This window comes from Fistularia commersonii, chromosome 30 (assembly GCF_037954325.1).
Source record: "Fistularia commersonii isolate RoL2024-O1a breed Wild chromosome 30, RoL_Fcom_v1.0, whole genome shotgun sequence".
Taxonomy (NCBI): Eukaryota; Metazoa; Chordata; class Actinopteri; order Syngnathiformes; family Fistulariidae; genus Fistularia; species Fistularia commersonii.
The window spans coordinates 11,419,253-11,442,574 of NC_141313.1; the positions used below are offsets into that span (position 1 = coordinate 11,419,253).

General features: G+C 47.5%; 1 protein-coding gene across 5 annotated transcripts in view; it reads right to left on the reverse strand.

Moving 5' to 3' along the window:
- thrb (thyroid hormone receptor beta) overlaps positions 1-23,322 on the reverse strand; it is a 91,609-nt gene that overhangs the window by 16,916 nt on the left and 51,371 nt on the right. For 3 of the 5 annotated variants that reach the window (XM_086177877.1, XM_086177876.1, XM_086177873.1), the window contains exons 2-3: positions 8,879-8,951; positions 7,871-7,921 (exon numbers count right to left, since the gene is read on the reverse strand). In XM_086177877.1, coding sequence (XP_086034003.1) covers positions 7,871-7,921; positions 8,879-8,885 — 58 coding nt within the window. In that variant the 5' untranslated portion in view covers positions 8,886-8,951. Of the gene's footprint in view, positions 1-7,870; positions 7,922-8,878; positions 8,952-22,949; positions 23,017-23,322 lie in introns of all 5 variants that reach the window. The other 2 variants (XM_086177874.1, XM_086177875.1) reach the window with 2 other exon arrangements.

Sequence of the window (23,322 nt, forward strand, 5' to 3'; positions counted from 1 at the left end):
TCCTCTAACGGTGGCTGTCTTGCTTTGTGTTTGGTCTTGTTTACTTAACGCAGTTCATCTGCTTGCTTCCTCCACTTCCGTACCACTTATTCATTCATGTTGAATGCTTTGACAGCTGCTTTATTCCCATCATCGACTGCGTAACCGATAGCCTTGAGTTTGAATTCTGCTTCATAAGCATGTCTCTTAACAGTTGCCTCATAAACACAAATGTACAGTAATATTCTGTTGAAGCACAGAAGTGTACCAGAGACAAGTGCACTATGTACTGTTCTCTGATTGGTTTATGGTTGCCAGCGACAGCGGACACCTGAAGTTCGTGTGAGGCCGGAACAACATTGTATTCCGGCGCTACATGATTAGTTATCTAACGTCGTTGCAGCCCATATTCAACCAAGGGCTGACTTTAACACAACGCCCCTGTGTCAGGTGGGAACTGTCAACAATCAATCAAGCCGAATGGCATTGTCGCACTAAAATCTTTGACGGAGATAAAATTGAACAAGAATTCACCCATTTAATTTAAATGTACGGATTTTAAGTGTGCCTTATAGTGCCAAAAATAGGGTATATAAGGAGTTATGGATTCTGGAAGTGTGGGTGAAGATGAAACTTCGACGCAAACATCTTCACCATCTTCATCCCCCTCAACCTCCACATTTGGTACGATCCGAGCGGACAGAACCGTCCGGGGAGCCTTTAAGCGCGGCAGACCCCGTGATCTCCTTAGGTTCCCCGGAGACACGGAGGAGGTCTTCCACACGTCCACATGTCCACTGGCGTGCGGCGCCGGCCTGAAAATCCCTGCTGTTTGCACTGGTCTGACCTCTGGATCTGCACGCGCCTCAGACACTCAATAACACACAGGATTATGGAGGGCGGAGGATCAGGGCCCGGGGCCGACGGCCGCACGGGACCACCCGACACCGGCCCACACACACCGACACACTTAATCACAGATTAAGCAATTATTTAATCTAGGAAAATAAAACACCGCTGTTTTAACCAGAGGAACGGAAACCAGCCAGGAGCCTGGAGCAGACCACCTCAGGGTGACACGCAGGACATGTCTGGTGTGTGTGTGTTACAAAAAGAGCCCCTGGCTGTAAATGATGACCTAAAATAACTCATCCGTGACTTGATGTCGCTCTGAGAGATGACTCTTCTCCCGTATCCAGTCTTGGAGGAGGTGGTCCTCAGGCTGAGGGTCTCCTCCAGGGCCTGGTGTAGCCCAGAAGATCAGTCCTCAGCGAACAAAATATGACACTTAAAGCGTCTTAAATGTGACGCATCTTCACTTTGGCCCCTTTTTCTATCCACTTAGTGCAGCAGCACTAGGCTGTCACGCACCTTTCTCTGACAACGTGCCAGTTTAGCCGATGGAGAGTCGGGTTCTCCGTTCGGTCTCCACGGAAGGTCTGGGCCGCCAGAGGACCTTCACACCGATGGAGCCTGAGTTTCTACTGGATAACCCTAAAAAACTCTGAAGGACCTTGGTTCGATTCCCACAAGGGGACCTTTCTGTGTGGAGTTTGCATGTTCTCCCCGTGTCTGCGTTCTCCAAGGTCAAAAATGGTGCAGTTTGATTTGAGAAAATTGGGAAAATTGCCCTGCATAAATGAGTGAGTGAATCCCCCCGCGACCCTTAGTGCAGGATAAGCGGTAGAAGATGGATGGATGGATGTATATATATATATATATCTTTTTTTAAAATTGTCAACTGTTTGAATTACAGTAAACCCTCGCTATAATGCGGTTCACCTTTTGCAGCTTTCCTGTTTCGCAGATTTTTTTAGTGCAGTTTCTTTAAAGTTTTTTTCTTTTACAGTACAGTATGTTGTGTTCTGCATCCTGATTGGCTAAGGGACGGTAGACCGGTGTCAACAATCTCCGCGCCTCGTCTCTGTGCAGCTTGCCAAATTTACATTTGAAAAATCTTCCCCATGACAAAACCCAAAATGTCGACGAAACGTTCTGTGCAAATGCACCAGAGGACGCACCCAAAAGGAAGAGGAAGATGTTAACTATCGCAGAAAAAGTTAAACTTCTGGACGGAACTTCATTACGGAATAAATGATTCTTCGGTTTGTTACATAAAGAAGGAGGAAAATAACATATTGACTGTCAAATAACGTATTGACAATTAAAATGCGTGGACCTGAAAACAGGTTTTGATCTTTGGTTTCATTCTATAGGACAGTATTGTATTTTATAATAATTGGAAAAAAATAAAGCTGACAACTTCGCGGATTTCGCCTATTGGGGGTTATTTTTAGAACGTAACCCCCGTAATAAAAGAGGGTTTACTGCACTGGTATTTGTATTTCGATGTAAAATGTTTATATTTGAGATGTATGTATATGTGCATGTATATCAAATATATATTTGAGATGACGTATAGAAAATTAGTCTTTGCTGGAGTCAGGATCCATTGCTATCTGAGACACACACACACACGCACGAATGCGCGCACGCACGCACGCACACACGTGAAAAAAAAATGTAAAAACAGGTTTTCCAATAATCATTTGATCATACAAACACATGCAACCATTCACCCTCCTGCATGTGTTTGGACTGTGGGAGGAACCTGGAGAACCCTGAGGAACCCCATGTAGACACAGACAACATATTTAGATCGTATCATGTTGTTTTTGCAAAATATAACATGATATTAAAACCATAAAAGTAATGATAAATATTCTTGCTGGTTTTAGAGAATGTGCTCAGTTTTTGCTGACAACACACTGATGACATATTCATGGATTTTCCCTGTTTGTTTGGGGAAAAAAGCAAATCAAGGATAAATAATACTCAGTACAGCAGCATATTATTACTCAAACAAAGATATCTATGCGCATACACAAACACACGAATGTCACAATGCCCTTCTTACTGCTGAAAAGTGAAAAACAGACTTTAGCTGATTTAAAGTGTTTCTGTGAATCTGTAGCGTGCTGTAGAGTCCTCCACCAGCACAGCTGCTGAGGTCCTCCTGCCCGAAGCGCCCGTCGCTCCCGAACCCCCGCACAACTTCCTAAAAAGCCTGACGGCCACTCGGATCGCGGCGACAGCTTGGCCGTGCCGGCTAATCTGACCCCTCGGCCCTCCGACCAGGGGCAGGTGTGATATTGTTGTTTATGTGGAGCCGTTCTACGGCCAGATCTCACACTCGATTACCGTCATTCCGGCAGGTGGAAAGGTCCAGCCTAAGCCTCTTTTTGTTTAACACGAGCCGACTCAACCCAACCGCACCACAGACAAACATGTTTTCCTGCACCGCTCAATTATCAGAATCTCAATACTTTATTGATCCCCAAGGGGGGAAACTGCTTTTTGTTGAAAGCGGCTCTTGCTCACAGAGCAAAGTGGAGAAGAATCAATGTAAAAGATAATATAATGTCAATGTAAAAATAGAGAATAAAAGAGCGAATAATAGAATGACACCTTCTTCCAACATGAAAACCAGGCTTTCGGTCCCTACAATTTATCATCGCTGTTGTTGTAGCCATGTGTGTGTTCAATTCCGAAAAGCCCGACCAAAGTCAGAAATCAGTTTCATGTTTCATATGCAGAGCTTTGCTTGTTTTAACACGATATAAGGTCTCATGATAACGCACACACACACACACACACAGAAGATGAAAGGGTGTCTTTCCTTTTGTTATATTGATTTCTATTCTGTGATTTATTGCTCCTGGTAGGCTATCTTTGATTGCACAGGTGTGTGTATGAGAGGGTGAGCGGTTGGACGTCAGTGTGTGTCCAGGGTGAATGAATGAAGGACTGAAATCCGGATACAATGACGGGGACGGTATTCACACACACACACTCTTTCCCTGGAAACATCACCAACCCAGAGGAGAGGAGAATGGGAAAGAAAGAGAAGTTCTCCTTCATTTTTGTATATTATTAGATAATATGGCTTGGATGGAGGCCTCGGTTAGAAGCATCGCATCGAAGGTAAGAAGGTCCTTGATCGATGATCAACACCCTCACCATCACATCCTCTGTAGTCATATATGTGGCCATGTTTATCTAAGTCGGTCTTCACAACCCCAACCATCGCTTTAAAAGAATTTAAACAAACACACATTTCTTTAAAATGTGTGTTTTGTTTAAATTCTAAATCTAAATGTTGTTCTGCATAAATGTACATAGTAAATTTGAGATGGGGTCGGCGTAGGGGGTGTAAAAATTGGGGAGAACAGAAAGTACATGTGGAAAAACGATGAATTTGAACTTTGCCAATCAATTAACGTGTTTGAAATAAAATAAAAATCGAAAAAAAAGTCTCTGCAAACCATTGGACTCCATGCCGTGAAAGTAATCAAGAGAAAGCCAATAATCAATTGATTAAATATTTAAAAGTAATTTCTTACTTATAAACTAGACAAATAGCTCTTTAGATTTGTAATGATTAAGAAAAACAGGCTAATGACTGTTTTTGTTCATAAGTGCTCAAAATGGGATTTTATTGGTTTGTCACAAACACGAGGAATTCAATCAAAAGTGTCCCGTTTCCAATTAAAACTCCCTAATTAGTGATATTACACCGCAAAATTGAACAAAAGGCACAAACAGGGGAATAATTGCAATAATCTGCCTCCCAGTCCAGGGCAGATTACAGCGGGATTATTGGCCCCATTAATGTGATAAGTGTGAGTGTGTGATCAGCCTGCAGCAGCTGTCCCCTGCAAATCTCCTGATACCAGTTTAACTTTTTGATGAGGTGACGTCCTTGACCGGCCCTAATCTTAAACCATTTGTGACGCCTGTCAAACCCCGGCAAGCTGCCGTCTGCAGCCGGCGAGGCGGCGGGCAACCCCGCGGCCCCTCGGGCCCTCGGTCGGTGTGGGGAACTTTGGTAGACAAAGGAAACAGAAGATAGGACTCCTATCATCACTCGCCTCCTCCTTCTGAGGCAGATATCCGAGAAGGTTCACTCACACGCAACACACACACACAGCTCTCCGCTCACGCCAAGGGTTTGCACAGACGCAAAGGAAAAACTTGCCATTTAGGAGACGGGTGGGTAAATGAATCACCCTTTTCCAACCAATTAAAACCATATTTCTTATCAACTTATAATATCAATCGAAAAATCAATAATCCCTGACTGCTGAATAGGGGTCACAATTTCAACAGTAATAATAATTATAATAATAGGACTGTAATATTCCTTGACAGTGAAAATAAAAAAAAAAGAATATCACTACAATGACATCCACTTACAAGAGTAATAATTGAATAATAAAGTGACTAAAATAATGTACACTGTAATATCCCCTGAGCAGTAATAGTAGAATTGATAATAATAATAATAAGAGTAATAATAATAATAATGATAATAATAATAATCATTATAATAATAACAATAATGATAATAATAGGAAAAAATTGTCTCCCTTGAGTAGATGTTTGAGTGGTAATGGTAGTACTCATGAAAATAAAATAACGGAATTAAAAAAATAAAGAAATGATGGCTAGAACAATGAGTCTAATAATTAAAACGCATTCATATTGATCATACTTGTGCGGAAGGTATCCGTCTTGTTTGTAAGACCGAGAAGAAAAGCCCCTTGCAATCGCTTTAAAATAAAATCAATCCGTCAGCGACCGGCGAGGCGAGACAGGATGAAATCACAGAGACGTTGTCAAAGGAAGGCAGCGATCCGTCAGCGTCGCCGCCAAATGACTTAGAGCGCTGCAGGACACTTTGCAGAAGACAGGACGACATCAAACGTTAACATTTGAAAAATCAATTCAAGCTTGTTTGGTTTGTTTTTCTTGGTGAATTTAGAGGTGTTTATGGAGGTGACGTGCTTTGTCAGACATCTGTTATAATAATTTTACTTGGCGGTAAAGCGTTAATGTCGGTACTGGATAAAAACAACGACTTTATAAGCAGCACTTGTGTGTCTATTCCTGTGTTACTGCAGCAGCAGCTCCTCATCCTCTGACATCCAACACACGATAATAAGCATCTCAACCAGTCCTGTAAATAACAATTTCCTTCAAAAAGAGGCCTCCCAGTCTTTTCCAGGGGTTGCTTGGCAGCCGGACTCGTCTAACGTCTAGTGTTTCTCTACTCACCCTGACTGTTCTATCTCAGACGGCGGCCGTCCGGGGGGTCGCCGCTATTTCCTGAGGAGCGATCCTCTCCATCTCCTTTCTATTTCCCGCCTCGACGCGCGCGGCTCGCCTCTGTGGCGTCTGGCGGCCGTTCGCACACATTTATTCCCTCCCGTGATTGATGGCTGCGGGCCTCGGGGGGTTCAATGCCGGTCAGGAGCGCTTTGTTTGGACGCGGAGGACCTGCTTTACCCGGATTTGCAGCGGTGACCCCGGCTCGTCTCCGTTACCTGACCGCGACACTCATCTCACCGGGCTTTCCCTCCAAGTTGATTCTAAGCTGCGGGGAGCAACAGAAGGCTCCCCTCGGCCAGGGGTCACAGGATTAGCCGCCGCTTGGCTGCGGCTCGAGGGACCGCGGGGTCGCCGGGGACGTGATGCGAAGCTCAAGGAGGCCGGACAGTCGGGAGCCTCCACCCCTGGAGACGGGGACGACCAGGCGAAGACCGAGGCCAAGTTGGCCGGCTCGAGTACGGCTAATATCCAAACAAGAGTAAACAGAGAAGAGGAGCTGGAAATCTGAGCTCACGAATGCAAAGCTGCGGTCCGAGCCCATCCGGATATTCATTCATTGGTGTGCCGGACACCGCAAAGAAAAGGACTATTTCAACAAACGCTGCAAATATGTATATGCAAATGAATTAACCGATCCGGATATTTCTTTAACCTTCGTTTGTTCGTGTGGGTTTCGCTACACCTCCAAAAAAATGCACTCCGGCGGTTGTGGCGCATATTTGCTGTGACAAGTGGCAAAGAAATGTAACATTTTTATCTTAATATTGCATGATCGCCATACTCAAATTTAGAAAGACAATGAAAAAAAATATAAAACAAATCTTCAATAAACTTAATAAAAATTAAATAATCTTTATTTGTTTTCCAAAGAGCCACATGCAACTCTGGACCAGAGAAACACACCCTATCACACTCTCCTTACAGAGACACACAACATTTCAATAATTCATTCACACGTCTCTCTCTCTCTCTTTCACACACACAAACACTAACACACACACACACACACACGGACCGGCAGCTGTCTCCAAGTGAAGATGTTGCTTTGCAGCTCAGAGAAGCAGGCTGGGTGTTTCCCAAACCTCACAAAGAAGTGTGGAACAAAACACACACCCACACACACAAACACACACACACACACACACACACACACACGTGTGTGTGACGAAGTTACCTAACCCAAACAGATCCTGCAGGTGACCGTGGAAAGCAAACACCGTGAAGAGAACCCTGCCCATCTCCACACTGCTCCATCATTTCATCTTCTCAAATGCATAACCCCCTTCCACCAGTAGAGGGCGCTGTTGCAGCAAATCTTTACCAACACAACCTGGAAAGGACCATCAATGAAATGCACTCGCGGGTGCAATGTCCGATAATTAGCTCCGGAGTAGTAGCGCGGCTAATTAACCACACACTCGGCGTGGAGACAGGTTTCCTGAAGCACCGGTGTGTTGAAAGCTCACGGCGCTAGAATTCATGTGTTCATAAACACCGCGATGAAGCATCTTCACAAAGGGGGGGAGCCTCTACTTGGAGGTCAGAAGGCGTCTGAGGAGCAGCTGTGCAGAAGGAAACATTGCATGAAACCCCCTTGGTTCTTCTACAAGCCTTTCAGCGCAGTTTAAGATGGAAGGAAGGAGGAAGCGGGGTCAGGAAGAGAAGCCGAGGGGGAGCAGCAAAGCAGCGGAGGGTGGGGTGGGTGTGGGGTCAGTATTACCATTCTGAATGGCCTCATCTTTCCAGCGGGGCGAGCAATTTTCTGCTGGGTCTAAAATAGACGGAGAAGCACGTTTAAAACAACACCCACTCACGGCAGGAGAGCTAGGACACAGCCGTGTACACGTGTGTTTGCGTTTGTGTGTGTGGCAGCAGGGTTGCACAACCTCAGGTAAATTCACAAAACACTATGTGGTTGCACAGTATGTGTGTGTGTGTGTTTGGTTGGTGGTCAATGTATGCTGAGGGCCTGTGTGTGCGTGTCATTTGCGTGTTCCCTCCTGTCTTTCAGTAACATATTCATATCTATATTTGCGTGTTCCCGTCGAGCTCCAGGTGAGAAGAACGAGGGATGCAGACTTAAAGAGTTAGACGTTACAATAGGAATTTTCTTCTGAGCCAAAAAGTCTACGTTTAAATTCAACTGAAACTTGTTTACATAATAAATCAATTAATTTGAGCACATTAGCAAACATGACCTATTGTTTGATATATTTTATCACATACATATAGCTTTCAGACAGATGTGTTCACCTGATTTCCACATATAATCCTATACTGTCATTAACACAGCCAATTGCTTTATTGACTTTGTCACACTTAATATCATATTTCTGTGAATCATTTATTTATTGAATTCATGAAATGTATCGCATTCATTCAATAATCATTCATATTCAAGTTTTGTTTAATAATATCTGTGTGAAACTATATAAATGTAATTAATTTATGAACTAATGATCCATTTTCTAATTTGATGTTATGTCCATCAGTTCATTTGTCCTTTCATCATCCTCCTGGATATTTACCCACTTGAAATTAGCACATTTATTCCATATGTATCCATTACTTATTTAAGATACATTTTTAAAACCTTTTACATCTTTGGCTGCAATCAGATTTGTCTCCAGCTCATTTATTCTCCTGCATTGGTCCATCTCGGATAAAGTGGTTTCCGTGTGTGTGTGTGTGTGTGTGTGTGTGTGTGTGCGTGTATGCGTCTCCTTACCTGACATACTGGAGGGGGTTCAGCGCTGAGACGTCATCCTCAGAGCCTCCTCTGACCACTGGCTTCCTGCAAGCTGAGCACACAGGCAGGAAACCATCAGATGATTCACTGCTTCATGACGACAGCCTGCTGTTCAACCCGCGCCACACACACACACACACACACACACACACCAATACGCTGCCATGCAGATGGGAGGAGCCTGGCATTGAACCGCCAACCTCCCGACTACCGGTAATAACTCCCAGCCTCTGAAGCATCTGACCTTGAATAGCTGGACTTCTGATGCTTCAAAGATCTCACCATCTCCTGCGAGTTGGAACGCATGATACCGGGTGGACAACCTGTAAGCGTCACAACGCTGGAGATCCCTGTCCTGACCTTCATGTCAAATCCCTCGCTCAGCTGCATGTTTCCCGAGCTCATCGTTTCACGGTTTCTCAGCCAATGAAGGAGGTCCTCCTCCTCCTCTGGCCCTCAAGGCTTTTTTTTTAAGGAAGCGCAGGAAGGGTTAGGAACCCGGCTGGAACTGGATCTGCTGCTCATGATGTCAAAAACAAGAAACTGCAGGTCTGCAGGGTGTGAGGTCAACCTCCTGGCAGCTGAAGCTGCTGCGTCTGGAGGCTTTGCCAGATAGGATGCAGAAATAATATTCATCTAAATAAGAGGGACATATTTACACAGCATTGATTAAAGTGTATTGTTTTGTACCCCCAGTCCCCCCTCCTCCATTTGTCCATGAGTCTGTCCTTCCGTCCATCCGTCCACCTATCTGTCCATTTGTCATCCAGCTGTCCGTCCATCCATCCATCGGTCAACCCATTGATCCATTCATCCATCCATCCACCCGTGTGTCAATTCTTCTGTCCATCCATCCATCCATCTAGGTCAGGGGTCGGCAACCCGTGGCTCCGGAGCCGCATGCGGCTGTTTCATCTTTACACTGCGGCTCTGAGTGGCTTGGGAAAATAAATGATAAATATTTAATTGAAGTGTATTTCATTTGTGTTAATTCCTTTTTTTAACTTTTAGTTCTAAGTTGGAAGATTATTGTGATCTTGAAATATTAAATAAAATTATATTTATTATTTTTCGCCGCTCAAAATAACGTCACACTCGCGACAGCCGGTATACCCGCCAGCCGGTAAAGTCCCGATTTGCAGATGCTGTGCGCAGACGTTGAGGAGCAGAAGTCCCATAAACCAGGTAAAATAAATATTTATGAAGCTATTTTGCAAATATTTATTTTTTATTGTTTACTGACACGGTGATTTTTTCCCGATTTATTCTTAAAATACAGGTCAAGGCTCCGCTACACGCTCTGAAAGAGTTCATTACAAGAGTTCATTACATAAATAAAATTTAATTTTCTCCGTAATACTTTGTGAATTTCAGAAGCAACACACTACACACTTGTTTATACAAAGTGTAAAGGTAATAAAAAGCAGTATATACAGTGGTACCTTTATTTTAGTCGTCAAAAAGTAATTGCGGCTCCCAGTGTTTTCTTTTCCGAGGAAACCCGGTCCAAATGGCTCTTTGGGTGTTAAAGGTTGCCGACCCTGATCTAGGCAAACAGAACCCAGGTCCTCCACAGTAGAAGCCTGCTCTCTGGTTGTCCTGTTGTGTGTCCATCTCCTCAGTAGTGGTGGTTTCCAGCTACATGATGTTGTGGAGGTGAATCTGAAGGGATCCCGTGCCGGCGGGGCGCATTCAAACCCCGAATGTGAGACGGCTCATATTTTTGAGAAAGACAACCATCGAACTGAGAGGAGGAGGCCTGCAGGTGGCGGTGAGATGTTACTCATCTCCTCAGCACCTCCCTGAGAAGATGCAGCCGTCCTCATAAACGCAGCCCGGCCGCAGAGTTTTATCCACCCTCTCCGCATTGTGCAAAAACACAGAGCCGCTGCGACCGAAGCTTCTGGATTCATCACGCTCGTTTCACACTTCCCTTGAAGCAGGGGAACGAGATGTTCAGGGTCTCGTGACGCAAACCGGGGATGAGTCAGCTGAAGGCTCAGGGCGGCAAGAAACACCGCGTCAGCTGAACAGCTGTCCTCCAACACGTTTGGTGAAAGTGCCGCTCCGCCCCCTCGACCACGAGATTATCTATACGAATATACGCTTTTGTAGTCAGGATTAAAAGAAGGGCAGAAGTTTGGAGGATAAACCCAGAAGAAAAACCACATGAAATGCCCTTGTCGGACATTCAGCGAGAAGACATGGAGTATGGATGGGAATCAGAGTGACTGGACCAGAACCAGGATACAGTGGTTCTGCAAAGATCTGGTAGATAATTCATCTCCAGGTGTACATACGTGACGGGACGCCATGACGCGAAGAACTAGGCAGAACCTGGATGTTCCCATCAGCCTTCGACCCATCGTTTTCAGAGGAGCCTGACCAGCCGTCTTTGCAGAACGTTGCAGAAGTTTCATTGGAGACACAGAAGTGCCGGGCATCTGAATGGCTGTACGTGGCCCTGCGATTGGTTCGGGGAGAACCCCGCCTCTCGGCCAATTGCAGCTGCGACCGGCTCCGAGACCCGGAGCCGGTAAACAAACCAATACGGGAGGCCTTCTTCCAAACCCGAAAACCAGGATGAAAACCGTCACTCCGGTCCTCTGACTCTGAGCTCCTCCTCAGGCCGGTCCCGGTGGGTTCAGGAGTCCAGGAAAGAGGAAGCCGAGCTGGGAGTGAATCAGAGCAGAGCTGACCCGGAGAACCTCTGCAGCTCCACCGCTGGAGATCAAGAGCGGATCATTCATTGAGGAAAAGCCTTCGCCTGAACGTGTACCCCGAGACCTTCAGCCGAGCAAAACAGAAGTTAACTTCTTTTTCGGCGGTCACATGAGCTCTGGCGTGATGTCGACGTCCAGGCTGGACGGTGTGACGGAGACCGAACCTGCTGCATGATGAACACGATGAAGACTTGCTGTCAGGATGATTTCCAGCTGAGTGGCGAAGCTAGTTCTACCCAGAGAGGCTGGGAGACAAAGATCAGGCCGACAGGACTTTAACTGCATGGAGAACCTCGATTTCCAAAGGAACAGTGACATTTCCATCCTTTTCATCCACTCATTGGAGGACACCACCATTCACCCTCTCATCCACAGCTCATGAAGACAAAACAACCAATCTGAGGTCATTCTGTGCCATTCCAGATGTGCAACATGGATCTTCATGTCAGCGGAGGTTGTCAGTCACCCAGGTCATGAATTTGTGAATTCTTGTCCAAATCTTCTGGACTTGAATTTATTCACTTGAAGATGTTTCTCCCCTTATCCCATATATTCTTGTTGACATCCTCTTGCAGCTTGAGAGGGGTTTCCAGCTGCAAGAAGATGTCGACAAGAATACACGGATCTTCATACTTCACGCTTTCACCCTCAGAACCATCCATCACTGTAACTCCAGCGTCGGGAGAAAAGCAGGAATCACAACAGCTATATTTTCTGCCACGCCCACCCCATATTTCTGACCAGTCACACGAATGCTCTGGGGAAAAAGGCTCTGCGAGAACCTCAGAACCAGGGCTTCAAGATCAGAGGGACGCCGTTATGTTCTGGCACCCTGGGTACGTTGAGGCAAGAAGGTGAAGGAGGTCGGTGCTGGCTGAAGCCCGCAGAGAAGATCTGTTATTGCTGTGTGAAAAGTAATCCTCAAAAAGGAGCTGTCGGCCTAACGGCACATTCCTCCGTGTTCCTAGGTTTCAGCTTCCTGCTCTCCCAGCCCTGGGATGTTTGCGGCTAACACCAAGGCTGACACGCTGAGAGCTCCAGAACAAAACATCTCACTCCAAGGAGGCATACCTGGAATCAAGCTTGCCGGAGCAGCGGCGGCCTCGGTGTTTCCACAGTGTGGACGGAGGGAACGTTTGCAGGCCGAGGCCCCGGACTGGAGTGGGAGTCCTTCTGTGGGCCGCAGAGGTTAGACCACGGAGGCTTCTCTTCTTCTACAGTGCGGGCCGTGGAAGCTGCCTCTCATGGCCTCCAGGTGTGGCGCTTTCAAATCCAAATATTTGACGGGTGCGTGTTTGCTCACCAGAACTGCTGAGATAACAATCAACCATTTGGCTTTGGGTGATGAAGAAATGGTGTTATACAGTTTGACCAGCAGAGGGCGCTCTGACCCAGTCCTTCACAAAGCTGCTGTTGCATCCCAGAAGAAAAAGGTTGATGGCAAAAACCAGAAGATCTCAAGCTCAGCTGTTGTCGATGGACTCCTGACGCCTGGCTGGAGCAGACCGCTAGCTTTAGCAGTTAAAGCTCCACAAGAAGCTGCCCCGGCTCCTCAACACCCTCCACGGTGACGACCACGTTGGTCGAGGCCTCAAGAGGTCCGGCCATCGAATCTGCGTTTCCACTGAAACACCTCTGACCGTCTCACCGGAGGGACCTTCAGCTCAAAAAGTGAAAAAAAGAGCGAGTGAACCACAAGAACCTTTTCTGCTGTCCAGAAGAAACAGGAGGTGACAGCGACGAAGACAATCAAGTACACGAAGCTTCTCATCCCAGCGTTCTCATCCCTGAGGAGAACCAGTCGCACTGCAGCTCCAACCTCTGACACAGAAACCCTCCACAGGAGACCGGATCTGATCTGATCATCTGAAGTTCATCTCAGCTCTGACATGCCTTCAGTGTGACGCCCAGGTTCCACCGTGAGCAGACAGGAACATGGCGGCTAACAGACGAGGGAGCGGCGCGGAGTTTGGAAAGGAGTGGTGAAGCAGAGAGCTGGAGGGTGTCAGTGGTCCTTCTGATGCCTGCACCGCTGCAGCCCTGATAAAGTGCCGCTCTTCTGTCTGGAGCTGCTGCACTTCCACCTTCTATCCGGTGCTGCAGCTCCGACTCAGCAGGTCCACGTCCCGCGTGACGACGTGCTACCAGAACACCACCTTCTGGGTTTTTATCAGACACAATGCATGAGAGTAATGATAATAAATAATAATAGTTATTATTATTGTTTATCATCTCCTCAGCAGCAAGCAGGTCCTGCATGATGACATGCAACAGAAGACAGTAAAAGTTCTGTAGCCAACTGTTATCATTAGTATCAATGACAACAATCATTAATAATGATTATTATCCATATTATCTAATATTATCCAGCTTGGCAGCTACCATGTCCTGCATGATGACATGAACCTGGTTCATTGTGGACCATCATCATTAACAACAACAGGTTAATGACAATAATAATAACAGGGAGAGGAGATGGAGAAGGTGGAGATGGAGAAGGTGGAGGAGTTCACATACAAGGGTCAACAGTCCAGAGCAACGGAGACGGTGGAGATGAGGTGGGTGGAAGAGATGGAGGTGAAGAGCAGCCATGGTGTCTGGTTTGGAGACACTGAGGAGGGGACAGGAGGCAGCAGAGGTGGAGATGTGGAGGTTCCTCTTTGGGAGTGAGGATGGAGAGGATCGGGAAGGAGTCGATCAGAGAGCACCTGGTAGATGTTCTGGATATAAAGTCACACTGAAGTGTTTGGACATGGACAGAGGAGGGACGGAGATGATCTGGGTAGAAGGACGCTGAGGTTTGAAGAGACCTTGAGGAAGACCAGAGAGGAGGTTGATGAATGGAGAGAAAGAGGTGGTGCGAGACAGAGGGTTAAATGGAGGCAGGTGATTGGCTGAGGAGACCCTGAAGGGAGCAGCCTGAAGGAGAAGCCTTCCATTTCAGATCAATGATATGTGTTCTGATTAACTGACATTCAAGCTAAGTTTCAGTTTCTCGGCATCTCTGTAAGTTTTCTCTGTAATTACGCTGGTGGGGTCCATCCCACTGACGTCCACCAGCGTGTCTCCAGCCGAGTTCCTCTGGGTCTCCCATTGGACACTCGGCCTCGGAGCGCCTTCATGGATACCCTGTGCTCGTGTTCACGTTCAGCCAAGCAATTGCAATACATCATCATTATTATGTCACTTGCTAAAATGCAATGACTCCGTCTTCTGTGATCTGTATCTTGGATGGGTCTGCTCCACAGCCAGGTGAGGACATTTCCACGGGCTCTCTGCTTTCTTTTTTTTTGTACTGATATTTTTCACAGTCCTGAAATGACAGCAATTTTGTTATTGAACTGTTCTTTTGTTGTTGTTCTACAGGAACGACCGCAAATGGAGACCTCCAGGGCACTTGGCTCCCCCTCTGCGTGCTGTTAGTCACTTTTTTCTTCAAAAGTCAACCAGCCTGCCAGTATGAAAGGGGCCAAGCATGGACAAAAGAAAGCCAACCTTCTTGAATGCTAACAGTAAGTCCATGAGAAACCCCTGCACCCTAACCCCGCCGCAGGAGGAGCTTTGAGAGCTTCTGGCCGCGAGCACCGGCTTGCCGAAGTTAAAATGCAAACCCGTCCGGTGTCGCATTTTCCGGACAATCTACAGCATTACCTCGCATTGTCGGCGCAGAGACACAGGAAATTGGAAGAGGAGCGAGGGGATAACAGGCTGCATATCGTCGCAGCCAGACAGGAACTGGACTGATGACTCACCGCTTCTGGCCGGATCTTACTTTAAGAACAAATGCTAAAAGAAAATTACAGAAGCATTCATGAGTACGTTGCTAGGATACAGAGCACGGCCTTACTAAAAAACGTCCAATCGATAAGACTACCAACTTCTTCTTCCGGGTATGGCTGATCCTCTTCAGGAGACCAGAAGACAGATACATATTCTGCGCTGCGTTGTGGTGGAAGATACGCTGCTACCCGCTGTCCACAGCTTAGCGGCTTTAGCAGCATACCTTGGTCATCCAGCACCTCGCCTGTCCTCAGCACGCGTCCCGACTCAGACATTCATGATTAAACAAGATGATGACTTTCATTCATCGTATTTTCACGACTGTAAGGCGAACATAAAAGTCTTTGATTTTCTTCAAAATGAGCGGCGCGCCGTATAGTGCAGCGCGCCCTGTGTGTGTTGTTGTTGTGAGGCAGACGTAGTAGAGAACACCATGAGAACAATAAAGGGGGAAGTGTGGGCGTTGATTGTATTTTAAGAACGGGTATGTGCGTTATGCAGAACATCGAGGTTTTAACAACCCTGAAAACATGGCCGACAAACACATCCAGTCCAGCCACATCACCAACATGGACGAGGTGCCGCTCACTTTCGACATCCCGCTGAGTCACACTGTGGAGAAGAAGGGGACCAGCACAGTAGCAATACAAACAACGTGGTACGAAAAGTCTTCTTGGAGACCACGGTTTCACAAAGAGTGGAAGGCAGCGGCGGGCGAGGTACGACACAATTTGGGAATGGATTGTAGATGCTTGGGCTAACGTGTCTGCCGGCACTGTTGTTCGAGTTTTCGCAAAAGCCGGCATCATTTCGGAGTAGCCGCGTGGCACGGAAAGCAACTCTGACAGTGAAGAAAGTGACCCCGGCATGTTTGATAGAGATTTAGCGCAGCTGTTCAAATCAGAAACAGAGGATGAGGACTTCGATGGGTTCAATTGATGACAATTACCAGTAAAAAATGTCAATACCAAACTCAGTTATGCTCCTGCTCTATTTTTAAATACGTACACATGTATGCTTTGTGTGTGTATTGTTGAAAGGCGGACGCAGTAGAGGACACCATGAGAACGTTAAAGGGGGAAGTGTGGGCGTGGATTGTATATAAAACCCGCGCCCTATAATCAGGTGCGCCTTATGTGTGTGTTAAATACAGTAATGCCACACATAAGTGAGACTTTTAGTACGGTGCGCCTTATGGTCATGAAAATACGGCATATCAAATATGAAATGAATCTGTCTCTGCAAGCACTACATGTGACGCCCCATCTGGAACCACGGCTACCAAGGTACCAATCAAAACACGCAGTGATGTAGCACGACTTGACGACGTCGAGGACTCAACAGTTTGATTTCTGCTGAGGATGACTATTGTTTTTCCTTATACTGATGTTACATTTGACAGTGAAAAGGAATGGACAAATAAATGTGTTGGCCAAGGTTTCCCAACCACTGGAAAAATGCCCACTTTCACCTGCTTTATTCAATGCCAATACTGTGCTTGGTACATCTATCTATGTGGGCAGCATGCAGTGACAAGCAGAACAATGAAATGCACTTAAACTAGGAGGCCACAGGTGGTGAATGAAGCTGTGGATCTACCTGCTGTCCGAGTCATTAGTAATGCTTCCAGTGAGACAGCAGCATTGATATGCAATGGAGAAATATTTGATTTCAATCAGGACCCTCTGGTCCTGAAGAACATTCTGAGTCAAATGAAGGCCCGAGTATGAGTAGCAAGTAAAAAAGGCGCGCTCAAGACGATACAATAAAAGTTCGATTGCGTTTGGATTCACTTTTACTGGGGAACCAGCCGAGCAGACTCGGGCAAAAGCCGTCCAACAGAGCCACGGGTCCAAGCAAACTTAAACTCCATCTCCAAACTACACAGCCTTCACTTCAAGATAAGAACACGGTTCATGTGCATAAACAGATCGAGAAAGCGGGAGTGTTGTTGAAGAAAACCACCGGGATGAGTGAGAAAGCTCCAAAAAGGAGCGACAAAGTTGCTGAGCTCATGGCTAAATCCAAACACTGCATTAATACTGCAAGAAATGCTCAGCCGTGGCACCGTTAAAGAAATTGCCTGAGACTATTCTATTTCATTAAAAACGTTTTGAACATATTTATCTGCTGGTTTGCCGTGTGATTTTTCCAATGTAAAATATGTGTTGTGGCTAAAAAAAGGTTAGGAAACCCTGTTGTAGATCATGATAGTGGCAACATAAGGCAGTTAATGGTAAAGATGCAGAATAAATATGAATAGACATACAGTATTACACATATCCTTCTCTGCACCTAAAAGCAGAGACTTCTCTGACATGTATGGTCAGAGACCTGAACTTTAGCTTCAGAGCGACTCTAACCGGCGTTGCGTAATCTCTGGAGCAAAGCTCCGAACTCCGCGGGCCGCTGGAGTTTGAACACTCATCTGGGTAAACAAAGCCGTTTCCAAGCGGCGGAGAGAAGCCCCTCCGATGGCACAGAGTTCGAGGACATGGTCCAACCCCAGAAAAGGTCTGCTCCGATACGCCGGATCCTCCTAAATACATTTTGGTTTGTGTCTCCTGGCACTTTTACTTTCTGTGTGCTCGACTTTGAACCCTCGACGGAGGGGGACGTATCTCACTGAGTGTTATCTTAACCTTTGCTGTTATCTAACCCTTTTACTGTGGAACCTTTACTGAACAGATTTACTGTTGCCAACTCAGCCCTGCAAAATAACTCCCATATATGCCTAATGAACTGGTCCCTCCTTCTCTGTCCCCGTGAACAAAGCGTCCATAAGGAGAGCACAGGTTCACGGAGCCGCTCCATCAGCATGTGGATGTCGGCCTCGTTCCACAACGATGCTCTTATTTCGTGCCAATGATTGGATCAAATGACACAAACTGATCCTGTGGATCCACCTCATGATAGCAGCAAATGCTATTTGGTTTTTCAAATCCACTAAATTAACTCGTTGGGTAATTTCATTCCCATTCTCATAGTTTTCCCATCTAATCTATCCATTCATCATCGACAGCAGTCGGGCCGGAGCGTATCTCAGCTGTGATTGTGCGGGCTTCACCCTGGACCGGCCAATCACAGGGCCACAAATGGAGACATCCAACCATTCAGTCTCTCATTCACACGTCTGGACAACGGAGGGTCTCCAAAGAACCTCCTGCATATGTTTGGACTGTTGGAGGAACCCGGAGAACCCTGAGGAACCCCACGCAGACACACGGAGAACATGGAGACTCCGACCTTCTAGCTGAGGGGGAGAGGCTAACTGCTGCACCAACATGCTGCCTGCTTGGAGGCAGGTGGAGGAAGGTGAGCAGCCCATAGGAGAAGAGAAGACATGAAGATATTCCAGACATATTGGACAGTAGTCACCAAAAAAAGACATCTCCCTCCTGGAGGACAACCATGTCCCTCCAAGTCCTGCGTCTGGAAACGTTCTCGATTTAGGGCCATCAAGATCCACAGGTGCATCACCTTCACGGCTGGCAAACAATCGGAGAGTCTGATGTTTTTATCTGCCATAAGTCAGTTGGACTGATGTCAACAACGTTCTCCTCAGATAATCTTCACTCAACCTTTCAGGAACCTGTCACACCTGCTTTTCGGGGGCTGTGTCTGTGTCGTTACCATAAACAGCTTCGCCGAAAATGCAAATATGGCTTCCTAAAATAAATACCGTACACTTGTTTTCCCAAAACCCGAAAGGGCAGCGGTGCATTGTGGTTAAATGTCACGGCGGCCCGTCCGTCGATAACTGCCTGGAAACAGTAGCTGCTGATTCGCATCTGTCTCGATGACATTCAGATAAGACCGGATTCGAGATCCGCCGCTTGCCCAGTGCGGCTCCGCTGTTTAATACTTCATTTAATAGGCCGGCCGATGGCAACACGATCCAGGCCCGGGCTCGGCACGCAGACGACCAGGGGAAGACAGCAGATGTTGTTTTCATTGAAGAAGTCAAGCTGATAGTGGAATCAACCGAGTGACTCCGGATCACGTTGCACACTGGCCGGGAAAACCTTTCACTTCCACGTCCGTGGAGGTCGTCTGTCATCCAGGTCATGGTGAAATGTCGGCAAAACCTTCTCGACGTGACAACCGGACTTGAATTTCCTCGTCTTCAGGTGAAGAAATTCAAGTGCGGCTGTCACAATGAGAAGCTTTTGACAAGTTTTCATTTCTGTGTGCCGATTTCAAACCGAACCGAATTGCAGTGAGTTCTGCATCTCCGACGCATCTTCCTCTTCCACCCGATCATTTAAAGCTATGGTCAGTCACCGTCTATCACCGAGTGGATGTCCCGCTCATTGGAAGAGTTTCAAATCAGATCATCCAGGAGTGGCTGAAGACGGGATTAGAGACGATGCCACCTCATGGATATTTGACATTGCTTCCTCCGAGGCTACGGTTCACGGAAGGCCTCCTGGACGAGCCGTGAACCACTTCACGAAACACCACGCAACCCATCGGAGAACTCCCAGGAGACTCCAAGATGGATGGAGGATGACATTATCGGATTGCACAGCAGCAGAGACTTTCATTTATTGTCTGTAACGCTAATCCTGCACTCAGGAGAGGCCTCGAAGGGAATCTAACCGGGGGCTTTCTGGCTAAGGGGGACACGCTAACCGCTGCATCAATGTGCCGCCCGACATACAAAAGAAAAACTTTTCCCATGACATCAAACCTTGGTAAGTGTTTAAAACCCCACGGCGGGTTTTCTGCCGAGTCTAAACGCCTGCAAACATCTGGATGTATCTACCACCCAGGATGTGACCTACAGGAGCCAAAACAAGTGGATCCTTATCTGGAGTCTGTTTCTGCCTCAGGCTTCATTTCAATCATTTGAAGGAACCTCAAACACAGATGAACCTTCAACCTGACAGCTAAGAGAGGAGGGGTTCAACAGGCTCGCACATGAAGCGCATCCACCAAATAACTTCTGCTCGCTGTTAATTTGACGCCATTCACGGCCGTGTCATTCCCGGCTTCGAAAAAGGTGACAGATGGCGGCGAGTTGAGTTCCCGGCGAGCAGCCCTGAAGGGCAAAGATTTGCATTTTGTTCTTTTTATAGCGCTCACGCTGATCTGACATGGCCTTGTGGCGGTTGGACGCAACTTGCGAGCGGCGCAGCCTCGCCGTTTGGAGTTGAGGAGACGAAACCGCTGCTGTAGTTGAAGCCGCGACAGACACTTCTCTGCGGGTCATTAATGGCTGCCGTCAACAGCAACGCAGAGTCACTCAATAACAACCAGGCTTTTAAAAGCAGCGGGGAAGGAGTGAAGGCCGACGACACAGCTGCTTCTTTTTAAAACCGCCTTCTGCTCTCGGCAGCAGATGGCACGGACCGGATGACGCCACCGAAGCGCTCGGGGTGAAGTACAATTGGGGCAAAAGTTGGAGTGCGGGGTGGTGGCCCCGCCTTCAACGGTTTGCCCGATCGGGACATTGGAGCTTCTTCTTTGCGCTACCTTCTCAGTGACATCGCTGCCAAAGCGAGCTGTCATGGCCGCCCTCTTCACAGACCTCCGCCTCCGTCTGCTGTGAGCCGCCAGACTCGAGAAGGCACGCTGTTAACCAGGGATTCGGCGCATTTCCGTCCACGTATTACAAGAATGGCGACGGACATCACAGCTTCCCACCGCCACAGCGCACCAGTAGCACTGTGCTAAGCTAGCTCCTCCCTGTGTGACATCACAACATCCCGGTCTCGATGAAAGTGCGTCCCGTGTTCACAGTTGGTCGTGATGCATCACAGCCCGGGTCTCCCGCTGGAAAGGATCACGTAGAAATATATAAGGCCCCTCTGGGGCCCTCGGGGCCGTCTCAGCTACATGGATGGCAACCGCTAAGGAGGGGACGCGTGGAGGAAGCGGACCGATTGAATTCAACGCCCGGATCGGATCGATCGCCTCGGCTCTGCGGCGGCAGGATGCCGATCCTCCACCTGTGCTACCTTGTGGGTCGCCTGGTCAACACGGCAGTGGGCAGCCTACTCCCGCCGCCCGATGGCGACCCGGCCCCGTGCCAGCCGCCGCCGCCACAGCAGCAGCCGCTGATGGACGTAAGCGCGGAAACCGACGGAGCCCAGGCTGAATCCATGGACTCGGACCAAGAGGACACCAGCTTCGGCGGCGGACTCGCCCTCCCAGAAAACGGCGGCGCCCTCAGCTCACAGGAGGATGCGGACTCGGTAGACGGAGGCTGGGTGTTACTGTGTTAGAGACATTGCTGCACAATAAACACACTTCCACTGGAACCGGTGCTTTCTCTCTCAGAGGAAGATTGCGATCCGCTTCCAACCTTGATAAAAGCTCTATTCTCCACACATCTAAGTCAGGAATCTATTTACCATATGCACTTTGAATGGGTGAAGATACGAACACTGGGGGAGGGAGTGGTGCCTTTGAAAAGGTTGCCTAGCCTTCACTCTGACGGGAAAATGAGTGAAAATACCCAGAAAACAACCACGAGCACAAAAGTGCTTTAAAATGGATGGGTTTGTGTTTCTGCTGCAAAGCTTCGGGCCAAAGCTCAAGGGAAATGTTCCTGGAGTGAGATCCTCGGCAGGGTCATCCTCTATGGAAGGGAATTAGGTAGCAACCGGTCCAATAATAACTGGTGCAAGCGGTGATAATTCCATTCATTCATACCACTTAAGCCGTGGGGGCGGAGCCTATCCCTGCCGTCATTCAGGTGAGAGGCAGGTTCACCCTGGACCAGACGTTCACAGGGCCACATATACAGACGTACATTCACCTTCATTCACACGTCTGGACCATGTGTCCAGTATGGGAAGAACCCGGAGAACCCCGAGTACCCCCGGCAGAACATGGAGGCTCCACACAGAAAGGAACACAAGCAGAGACCTGCTGGCTGGGAGGAGAAGCTAACCACAGCGCCACCCTGCCGCCTGTAATATTTTCAGTTGTCTAAAATATTTATTGCACCTTCTAGGTATAATTTAGTTGAGTTGCTCGACTAAACAAGAACAAGAAGAAACAGAACATCATCATCAAGGTAAGTCACATAAATCAAAGTAAGTGAAACAAGAAATTGTAAATTAAATAAGAACAAGGGTACAAAAACATTCTGGACACAGAAAATAAGAAAATAAGGAACATGCTGCTACTCAGCGCTGTGGGCATGTTGGCTAACCCTGCAGCTGTACGTCGGCTGTTTCCCTGTGCGCGTGCGTGTGTGTATATGTGAAGATCCATGATAAGCAAACTAAAAACAGAAACAAACAAAATGGAACAGGAACAAAAACAACACAGCTGATTGGTGCTCGGGTGGATCTCTGATGCGTCTTCTAAAAGTTGTTAGCATGACTCGGAACAGCTAGAGAATTCATGCACGAGAGAGAGAGAGTATGTGTGTGTGTGTGTGTGTGTGTGTGTGTGTGTGTGTGTGTGTGTGTGTGTGTGTGTGTTCAGAGGGAGCCCCAGCAGGGAGGGCCTGCAGACAGAACACGGTGTATTTGCATTCTGCAAGCTCCGCGGCTCTGGCTGCGCGGAGTTGAGCAACATGAAGCTCTTACCAGAGGAAGTGGTGAAGTCTGACTGCAGGCTGGGCTGAGGAGCTGCTGGGCCCCCTGAGAGCGACACCTACGACAACAAACACACACACACACAGACACAAACACACGGAGGCGTGTCAGTCTCACAGGCAGCCATGACCGAAATCACAGCTGGGAAAAACCGAGTCCCCAGAAGGGCTGGAAAGCAGTGCAGCCCCGTTGCCATGGAATTAAGCATTTATCCAAGGACGGCTTTTCAAACAGTCACAAGTTCATTGTGAAATAAAGTTTTTCTGTGATTCTTTCCTGCATCCGCTGACAAACAAACACACACACGCACACACACGCACACACACACACGCTGATGGCGGCAAAGCTGCTATGCAAGGTGCTA